This window comes from Pteropus vampyrus, unplaced genomic scaffold, assembly GCF_000151845.1.
Source record: "Pteropus vampyrus isolate Shadow unplaced genomic scaffold, Pvam_2.0 Scaffold250, whole genome shotgun sequence".
Taxonomy (NCBI): Eukaryota; Metazoa; Chordata; class Mammalia; order Chiroptera; family Pteropodidae; genus Pteropus; species Pteropus vampyrus.
In genome coordinates, this window is record NW_011889031.1 from 365,839 (window position 1) to 376,171 (window position 10,333).

At 54.3% G+C, this 10,333-nt stretch overlaps 1 protein-coding gene across 5 annotated transcripts in view; it reads left to right on the forward strand.

Annotated features, from left to right (window-relative positions):
• The window catches only part of VRK3 (vaccinia related kinase 3), a 36,888-nt gene extending 29,993 nt beyond the window's left edge, over positions 1 to 6,895 (forward strand). For 4 of the 5 annotated variants that reach the window (XM_011374507.2, XM_011374509.2, XM_011374506.2 and 1 more), the window contains 3 exons: positions 1,096 to 1,154; positions 4,063 to 4,211; positions 6,521 to 6,557. In XM_011374507.2, the coding sequence (XP_011372809.1) occupies positions 1,096 to 1,154; positions 4,063 to 4,211 (208 nt within the window). In that variant the 3' untranslated portion in view covers positions 6,521 to 6,557. Of the gene's footprint in view, positions 1 to 1,095; positions 1,155 to 4,062; positions 4,212 to 6,520 lie in introns of all 5 variants that reach the window. The other variant, XM_011374505.2, reaches the window with a different exon arrangement.
• Positions 6,896 to 10,333: the final 3,438 nt, after the last annotated feature.

Sequence of the window (10,333 nt, forward strand, 5' to 3'; positions counted from 1 at the left end):
GCAGCCCTTCGTACCAGGGGCTTTCTCCCAGGGTGCTGGGAGCCCCACGAGGGCTGTGAGCAGAGAGGAGCGGGGCAGCTCTGGGTGCAGGAAGACTCTGGGGCTATGTGGGGGATGCACAGGAACCTGGGAGGGTGCTGAGCTGGGCCCAGAGCTGTGCACAGCATGGGGATGGGAGAGAAGGTTGGGGATTGGGGCTTCTGGGCTGTGGGAGAACGGAAGGACAGCACCTAGTGACTGGGGGACCAGCCCAGTGGTCCAGGCCAGTGAAGGTACAGTGGGCCGAGACTCCAAGGATGGAGTAAAGGAAGTGGACGAGTTTCCATTTTTCCTGAGTGGTCCAAGAGGGGGAGAGAGAGAGAGAGAGGGGTGGGTGTGTGTGTGTGTGTGTGTGTGTGTGTGTGTGTGTGTACACAAATATATGTGTGCGGGTAGTCAATCTTCATTATTCACAAGTTTCATATTTGTGAATTTGCCTATTCACTAATTTGTCACCTGAAAATCAATACCGGCCCTTTGTGGTCATTTTCGGACACAGAGTGGAGGAGATTTTGAGTTGCCTGGTACCCTCAATCCCAGCTAAGGTCAGACACGTTTTGGCCCTCACGCGGGAAGCCAGTGTCCTTTATGCGGTCTATCTAACGCCACATTTTCCACACTTTGTGCTCCGTGTTGGCGATTTCGCGGTTTAATGTAGCCCCAGGCGTAGTACTGAAGTGCCATCCGGTCTCCCTCAGTGCGGGGAGCCCGCGACGTGGCCCAAGGAGAACACTCGTGTATCAGGGGGCCTCCTTCAGGCACGAGGCCAAGTGCTGCTGGCTGCGATTTCAACGTGGATGAATCCTCATTATGTTAAACACGGTGCCTTTAAACACAGACCCATATAAAGCCATGAAAATGCGATCAGGGCTTCGCAGGAACCTGATGCTGTGCTGCCCCTGAAAGCAGGTTCAGAAGTCACTAGCTCGGCGTGCAGGGCGGCTGTGCGGAGCGTGACCACCGCACAGAGCGAGGCGCCTGTACACCTGCGAGACCTGGTCACAGGTCGTTCTCCCCTCCCTAAAAGACCTTTCGCATGTACCTCTGTCCTGTCAGGTTTCTTGACAACCCAGAGGCCCTCGTGGGACAGTGCAGTCGCTGGATGAGTCCCTCAGGTATGTCCTGAAGGGGGGACAGGCGGGCCGGGGAGGGACTGAGGGCGCCTCTCTTTACACCCCTTTGTTTTCTTCGAATTTTCTAAACTGCACATACCTATGTGCTCATTGTAGAAAAGCAAAAATCTCCCCCACAATTCTGAAGCGCTCCCGAATAGTAAAAACAACACACACACACACACACAATGTTGGTTTTTTTTAATTGAATCGTGTATACTGGTCTCCAATTTTATATTATTTTCTTCATTTAAGAAAGGTATATCTTGGAGATTTTCTGTGTCGGTGTTTGTAGGATTTTGTCAACATTTTTTTTTAGTTGTGCTAAAGTATGTCTAATGTCTATTTTGAAACTGTAGTTGTGACACATTGCTCAGTCATGAAATCGATAGGTCAAGAACATGATTTTTAAAACTTTAAACAGACAAAAATTATGAGTGCCTCGCAGGAGTTAAGGCAACGTATGGGAGATGTTAGTTTCAGAGATACATCCGTGTGTGTGTGTGTGTGTGTGTGTGTGTGTAACAGGTTATAATGTAAAATGGACTTGTAATTATGCGTCAGTTTAAACACATTTCAAAACAGTGGTCTGGGTACAGCAATCCATCATGTACGATAGAATCCATCATGTGAATATATCTTAATTTAGTTCACCAGTTCTTCACTGATAAACGTTTAGATTGTCTCTAACTTTCTGACATTAAAATCTCTACTTTTTTCTTTACGGGGTTTTGGTTTAAATACCAATATTATATTTACTTACAAAATAATTTAAACCGAACTGAACCGTGTAACACAGAAAGTGAAAGTTCCTGGCCCTCTCTCGTCCCCTCCCCAGTCATACTTTCAAAGTGATCACCGCTAATAGTATGGTGAGCGCATATGTATTGGTTATCTGTCGCCTCGTAACAAGCCACTTCAGTGGCCTGAAACAACAGCCATGTTGTTTCTCTGCGATTATTTGGACCGTGTGGCCGGGTTCGGCGGGTGGTTGATCGACTCATCTCACCGAGACATCCCTGCCGGTGCCGCCATCCGGTGACTTGATGGGGGCGGCTGGTCCAGGTGGTCCCACTCCCTCCCATCTGGTGGCTGGCGCTGGCTTGTCACGGGAAGATCTAGGAGGCCTCGGCTGGGACAGCGCCCTCCTCCCCCACCCCATTCTTCCCCACCCACTACCTACCACCCCCCACCCACCCTGTCTGTGCTCCTCGGGGCCACGCCCCCTGCCACCTGCTGCACTGGCCCTTCTCGCAGCTTCTCCCAAGAGGGCAAGAGTGACACCCCGAGCACAGGCCTCCCGAACACCTCTCCTGCCACGTTCAGACAAGCCACAAAGCCAGCCCACTCCCCAGAGGGGAGGAGCGGCAGTCCCATTGCCAAGGGCCACGCGGGCCGGGCGGGGACGGGGGTGCTGCCCAGCCTCTGCTCCCTGCCCCTGCCGCCAGCCCTCGCTCTGCAAGAACAGCAAACAAAACCATCGCTTTTTTTTACAAAACTTTTGGTTTTGTTAAACAAAAACTAGCTCACCCCACATACATTTTGGTCGCCGTCCTGCTTTTTTCATGAATTACCGCCGGAGCTGTTCTTCTGTCCTGATGCTCATACATCCGGCAGCTGTACAGCACTCACGGCTCGGCCAGACCGTCATTCTTAAGGCCGGTCCATCCCTGTGGCGGAGGTTGAGGCCGGTTTCGTGTTGTCTGCATTGTTCTCTCTGCTCTTTCTGTGGAACTTCTACGTTGCTCTCCAAGCAGGAGGCGGAAGGAGACCGCGGATGCATAGTCTGTCCCCTCCAGCTCTGTCAGGGCTCATTTCTTAATTCCCCGAAACCCCTGGGTTCAAATCACGGCCCCTGCACAAGTCACCGTCCCCTCCAGCTTTGGGTTCTGGCTCCTTAAAGAACGAGCCCCACTGCTCGTGCCTGGGCGGGGGTGACCCTCCCCGGGGAGGACGTCGCAGCCTCCAGTTCCTCAGATAGACCTGCAGGTGCCAGCCGGGGGCTTCAGTGCGTAGGTAAACGTGCCCCTCTGAGCCTCCGTTTGTGTAGACGGGCCAAAAACAGCCCCCACCTCCGGGGTTGCCCTAAGAATTCAAGCAGAACCCTGTGCACAGAGCCGCTGCCCCCCCCAAAACTAAACGAGTCCCCACCCGTGGTAGACATTCCCTAGGTGGGGGCTCTTATGACTGTTCCTGCTGGCATCATAACAGGCACCTTTTTAAAGCACGATGCTGCTATTGTGCTTTATTTAGGGGACAGAAACAACAGCCGGAAGAGCCTTTCTCTCTTAAACGGTGTCCCTGGGCCTATGTGTGTCAGCCAGTGAACTAAGAGTTGTTTTACGTTTTGAAATGGCTAGGGAAAACAAAATCAAAAGAACATTTCATGACCTGTGAAACTTACCTGAAATTCAAGGGGCAGCGTCCATAAATAAAGCCGGCTGGGCACAGCCATGCCATCGGCTGACCCGTCATCCGTGGCCGCTTGTGCGTGAGGACAGCTGAGCCGAATCCTTGTGACACAGACTGCCTGGCACACAAAGCCGAAAGTATTTACTCTGGACTTGACTATAAAAGCCTGCTGGTCCCATTTTAGAGATCCATAAATTAGCCGAGATTTGCTTTAAAACAGTGCAGGACGGGGAAGTGGGGGGAATTCGGGTGAAAGGAGGCTGGCTGTGAGTCGTCTGCTTGAGGGTGGGTGACGGGCTCGCGTGTTTGACACTGTTCCGCTGTTGCATACGTTTGATGTTTTATAAAATTTAAAACATAAATCTAAGTGCCTGTGGCAGTGCCAGGCACAGGAAGCACCAAGTAAGTGGGCGTCAGGGCTGAGACCAGGGCACAGCCCGAGGCTCTGGACTGGGGACCCCTCGCAGGCCCCTCTGTGACAGGGATGTCTTGCCCACAGAGACCCTGCAGGAGTACCTAAAGGTGGCCATGGCTCTCCAGTACGACGAGAAGCCACCCTACACTCTGCTGAGGAACAGCCTGGAAGCCGTGCTGCAGGATCTGCGGGTGGCAGCCTACGACCCCGTGGACTTCCCCATGGTGCCCTAGGTGGGTTCCCCTGGGCGGAGTCGGAGCCTTAGCCCCGCTCGCCACCCCGGGCCCTGCCACCCAGACACCACCACCTGCTGCTTTTTCCAGGAGCCAGCTTCCCTGATGGATGCTGGATTTTTCCACAAGGTTCTTTTCAATCCCAGGAATCACGAGTAGCAGAAACCCGGCTCAAAGGGGCTTTTAGAAAGAGGTGGATTGAATTGGCTCCTGTAGCTAGAAATTTCCAAGAGGGGAGCTTTAGGCCTGAAAAGCAGCATCGAGCTGTGATCGGCCTGTCGTTCTCTGGCCCTTCTTTCGTCCCTCTGTCCCTCAGCCCATCTGCCTGTCGTCTCTGCTGTCCTTCGGGTTGGCTCCCCAACCCCCACACACAGTAACTCAGGGCTCTGCACCCCGTGCCACACCTTGCTCTTCACCGTGGGCTTCTCAGCCCTTCCCAATCCTCACTGGTGGCAGCAGCGCCTGCCCTCGTGTGGGGAGGGGTCCTCTCAACCAGCATCCGCTGGGTTCCCCGGCTTCTGTTTTACGCACCACGTTGCCTTACACACCTGTGTGCCCAGGCCTGCCTTGGCTGTGCTCCTGTGTCTGTGGACAAAGCCCTCATCCTGAGAGAGAACTAGATCACCCTCCATCGGGGCTATACCTGTGGACGCTCCCACGAGCACCGTGCGAGAGCGTGCAGGAATTTCGGGAAGGTCAAAACAAAACCAAGTTCGCTTTATAGTCCCTCTTGGCAGGGCTGCGGGGAGGCGAGCCCCTCAGAAGATGAGCTCCAGGCTCCGAGGCCCCGCTCTGTCCGTCGGGGCTGGCTGGACTCAGAGCTCCGTGTTTGTCTGACTCAGGGGTTCTCCAGTGGAGGCGAGGTATCCTCCGGGTGGGCGTTTGTCACCGTCTGCAGACATGCTTGGTTGTCGCAGCTAGGGAGAGGGCGCCGCTGGCAGCCAGCGCGTAGAGGCCAGGATGCTGCTGGGCCCCTGCGGAGAGCCGTCAGCCCCGGTGTCCGCCGTGCCAGGCTTGACGGAGCCAGTCCGAGCGCATCCCGAGTAGCACTCTCCGGGGTGGCAACCCGTCTCCCACAGCAGTCCTCTTCTGCGGGCACCTCGGTCACAGTGCCCCTCGTCCCTGCGCCCTGCATTCATCCCAGCACCGACAGCGCGAGATGACACGCGTGCGAACCCTGCGCACAGGCCTGCTCACAGTATGGTCCGAGAATGCCAGGCCTTGGGTTTGGTCTTCCCCACAGGGTGGTGGGCTCTCGGCCTTGACCTCAGACACTCTCCCAAAGTGAAGGCGTGACTTCACCCGGCTTGCCCGAGTGCCCGCCTCTCTAGCTCGGCAGGTGGCTCCTCCATCCCCCACTGTCCAGGAGACCTCGGGTCCCCACCACACTCCATCCCTCCGGGCAGGCTCCAGGTCCCTTCCAGTCCATCTCCTCCAGGCCTCTGCCCCTGCCCTCTCCCCAGATTCCCCTGGAGGTGATGAACTATGTGGTCACTTGTCATGGTCGCCCACCGGTGGTAATCTCCATGAGGACGGGGGCACATCTTTCTCTGGCCTCCCTGTCTTCTTCACGTCGCTGGCCTGGTGCCCGCAGTCTCCACCAGATTTATGGAGCGGGTGGCTCCAGCCTCACTGCCGGGGCTGGCCTATCTTACAGCACCCCACTCCTGTGCGCCCAGCGCCATGGAAATTTTAAAACACAAACCCTAACGGCCCCTGTGAGGATTGTTATAGTTTCAGACCTGCTTCCGCTCTGGGACCACTTACTCAGCCGCAGGTGTGTCCCTTGGTTAGGAGAAGCTGCTTAAGGAGCACATGACACTGCAGTCGCTTAAAGACCACCTGGCCCCTGCTTTAGGGTGGCTCCTTGCCTGGTCTGCAGGGCCAACCTCTCCGCCTCCGCATCCTCCAGCCCGCTCTGCGCCCCCCGCACTGTGCTCCCCTCGGATTCCAGACCCGGCCGTGCTCCGTCCCGCCTCAGGATCTGGCACTCGCTGTCCCCACAGCCCGCAGCGCTTTGCCCTCGTTTTTGCGTGGCTGGCTCCTCGTTACTGGCTCTTGCTCGGATCCTGAGGCCTTCCCTGACCCCCGCCCCCCTGCCATGAGGCGCCTGCCCACCTGTCCTCTAGACTCCTACCACCTGCTCCTGCACAGCCCAGTTTAATCTGCCGTCTCCGCCCCCCCTCCTACAGCGCAACAGAGGTTTCTTGTTCCCTTTGTCCTCAGAAAGTGCCCGTCACACAGTGGGGGCTTCCAGGGAGCTCCTGGAATGAAGAAGACACTAACAGCCGTTTTTTATTGTCTTCCAGAACTTTCAACTCACAGTTTAAAATAGAAAAAAAAAAACAAAAACAAAAACGAGAAGAAATGTGACTCCAGGCCTGCTGTAGAATCACACATAAGCTTCTAGAAAGATCCCTCGAATGTACATTCCTGCCACTTCTTTAGACGACGCTACTCCTCAGTAGTCTTGGTTATCGTCGGGGAACCTGGCAGTTAGGCTGCAAGTAATGTGAATGGCCGCCTTTCTACTGTCCCTTTCAGCCATCGTCCCCTGCCAGCCGCGGGGGCTGTGAATGAAGAAGACCCCCAGCTCTGCGGCGGGGGACTGAGCCAGCCCCCGCAGGGGGGACCCCTCCTGCCATCAGCACCACTGCTCTTGGGTAATAAATTGTTTCACTGGAGCTTAGAGAGTCGAGTGTCTGCAAAAGAAGGTCCCTTGGGAAAAGTTTAGCACGCCCCCCCCCCGCCTTTTTTACCCCTTCTGTTGTGGCCTGTATAGAATAGACCAAACCAAGTATGCTCTCAAAGGCTGTTTATTAGCCGGCGGCTGTCCTGTGCAAAGGAGCAGCCCCGAAATGCCAAGATACAAGGTTTTTAAGCCCTAAATCCCATTCTTCATTCTATCTTAAACACAAAGGTCCATCTTTCTCCTATTTACTACCTGTCAACCCACTGGTCAGGTGTGCAAGCGGGGAGTACAGAAGCAGAAAACCTGGTGTTAGAATGTTATGTTCCTATGGGTGATTGCCTATGTTCCCATGGGCAATAGCCAGTGTTCCCATGGGCGATGGCCAAACAGTAATTTTCAGCTTATATACAATTATTTTTCATGCCACGCAAGCAAGCAGGGTTACACAGGCTAAAATTGGCAGTTAGCGTATGAGCTCATTGTTACAAGTTTCATGATTAACAGAATGCGGTTAGGGGTTCCAGAAACTAGGCCTAAGGTATAGACTTCCTTTGTCCAGTTTCAGGTTTTAATTACCCTTTAACCCTTTCACATTTCAGCAGGCTGTCACACTTCTACCCACCCCTTCAGCCTTTTACCCAGCAGCCACTCTCATTCAACTCTTCAGATGTAGACACCCCTGCGCCAGTCCTTCCGTCCATCCTTCCGTCTGTGCTTCCATCCATCCGTCCATCCGTCTGTGCCTGCATCCATCCACCCATCCACCCATCCTTCCACATGTAGATGCACCTGGCCTTTCCACGGGGTTATATCCTGATAAGCCCAAGGTTGAGACCCCGACACGGACCTATACCTTCCATAAAAATTAACTCAAATACAAAACCGAAACTTCTGGAAGAAAACAGGACAAAGTCTATATGACTTTGGATTTGGTTGAAAGAAAAGGAGGAAAGAAAGAAACTGCATTTACTGGGCTCGTTTGCCTGTCTCCTCGGCTGGGCTGTTGGTGGAGAGCTGGTTGCAAGCCCACAAGGTCCTTGCAATCTGTGAGGCCAACCAAGGGTTGCCTCGTCTCCAGGAATCCTCCTAAGAATGGGAAGTAGGAACTGATGGGAAGACAATGCTGTGTTGAAATGCAAAGGCTTATAGCAGGGTGTGGAGGGTGGGTGGGGCCAATCTCATTTTCGCCGGCAAATGTATGCTTTATATAAAAGCAACCTGCAAAAATAAAATCGCTGTCGGCTCCATCATGAGCGACAGCGGCCCCCCCGATCACAGCTTTCTGTCTTGTCTTGTCTCAATCTCCCACCGTCTCCACTCAGGATTATTTTCCAGGATTTACCACTTGCTGGATGCGGCAAACTACAGGTGAAGTCACAGCTGAGCACTGAGGACGGGGCCACAGAGCAGCAGGTGAGGGGGACCGTCTGCGTACCTGTCAGTGTGACTGGCTCTGAGACCCTTTCCTCCGAGGGCGGGTCCCGCCACCCGAACTCGCCTCGTGATCCAACACGATGCAGTGCTGGAGAAAAAAGCACCTGCAGAAACGCTGCTGGCCAGCTCACCGGCCTTTCCCTCCAGGTCCCTTTGTCACATCTGGATCTTGGTCATTGTAAAAAAAACGATGCATTTACTTGTCTGGCTGTTGCACGGGCCCGGAGACGGGGCCTCACAGCAGTCCCAGCCACGACTCCACTCCCCGCCCGTGGCCGGTCGTGTCCCCTGTGGGATTTCACGGGCTGCGCCAGCCCTCCGCACCGCCGAGGAAGCTGGGTTCACGCCCACCCCCGGAGCAACACCGAGGAAAAGCCTCAGGGCTGCGAATCGGATCGGAACCACTAGACTCAACTCCGAGATCTTCCACGGAGGAGGCGGGTGGCTTTGACGATTCTCGCCCCTGCTCTGCTCCTCAGTTTTCTCTTCTGCAAAATGGGAATTTTTAATAACTGGTTTAACAAATGTTCCAGGCCCCTTCGGAGTGCTTTACAAATATTAATTCAATTAATGCTCAGGGCAACCCTGTGAGGTTGGTGCTGTGATTCTCATAAGAAGACACGGAGGCACAGAGAGGCGAAGCGGGCTACCCAAGGCCACAGCTGCCTGGCAGCCGCAGATTTACACCCCGGGCCGCCCTGTACTGGGGGTGTCACGAACTTGGGACCTTGTCTGCCTTCCCCACTCGGATGTGTTCTGAAAGCGGGAACTTCGTCTGGCGCAGGGAGGTGGTTAATTAACACTGAAGGAGGGTGACCTGATCTCAGGATAGTCATATGCCTTTGACCTGAGCCCTCCTGCCACACTCTGCTCGGGACCTGTATTCGTGCTCAGGGCTTCTAGTCCCAGTTAATGGATCTTCCCCGGCGTGTCGCAGGGACTCGCGGGCTTGGACCGCCCGAGAGGCCCGAGCAGAACCGGCTCACGGCGGGGCACGGGCGCCCCCTAGCGACAGACCCGTGCCAGGACGGGGCCGCCGGGAGCCCGGAAATGTTTGTTTGGGGACGAAAGGGACTTGCCATCGGGTCTGTTTTCTGGAAATCAGTGCAAGAAGCTGGAGGCTCTGGGCCAATGACTTCCAAATTTTTATGATGCACAGTAAGAAGTCATTTCACATCAACAGAGTTTCACAAAATGCCACCTGGTCCTGCATGTTTTTTCGTTCTGGTCCTCTTTATACGCCGTTCAAAGTCCTTTAAATGGATTCCCTGCCCACCTGTGCCATTTTTTTCAGCTCACTAAGAAAGAGTATGATGCAGAAAGCATTAGCTCCCAGGCCGGACCCCCTCCAAACCCTGGGTGACTTCCTTCCACATCCATGCTGCCTGTCAGGTCGGGGTTTGCCACCCCTGACCTCCAGATAAGGAAGGAATCGAAGACAGAGGTGACACCACCTGTTCAAGGCCACACGGCTTGGATAGGCAGTGCCAGCTTGTGCCTCATTCTGGAGGAGAAAACTCACTAGGTGCTCCTCATCTGTTTTGGAGTGAAGCTTCATTCAGTCCTTTATTTTCACAAATAGGGTTGAGCTGCACTGGCCTGCAATGTACAAGGTAAATTACTGACATTCCAGAGGTCAGGCTGACCATTCTAAGTCTTCGCATGGAACAAGATGAATCCGAGATGGAGATAGAGTCTGTGTCTGTTCTAGATTGACCAAACTGGCCATCTCACTTAAATATATGCAAAGGTGACGGCCAAAATATGAAAATCATCTTCTGTGCAGTAATTGGCAAGGACGGCACAGACTGAAGTCCATGGGGATGCAGGAGCCTGAGGCGGGGCTTAGCATTGAAGACACTTTGCTCCTAGGGCCCTGGCTGCTGCAGAGGGACTTGAACTTGGACCTTGACATTTCCATTTGCTCCTGCCAGGTAGCAACGCCAGTCAAGGATGCTTCATACTAAGTTCAACTCTGAACGGTCTGGTCTCTGTC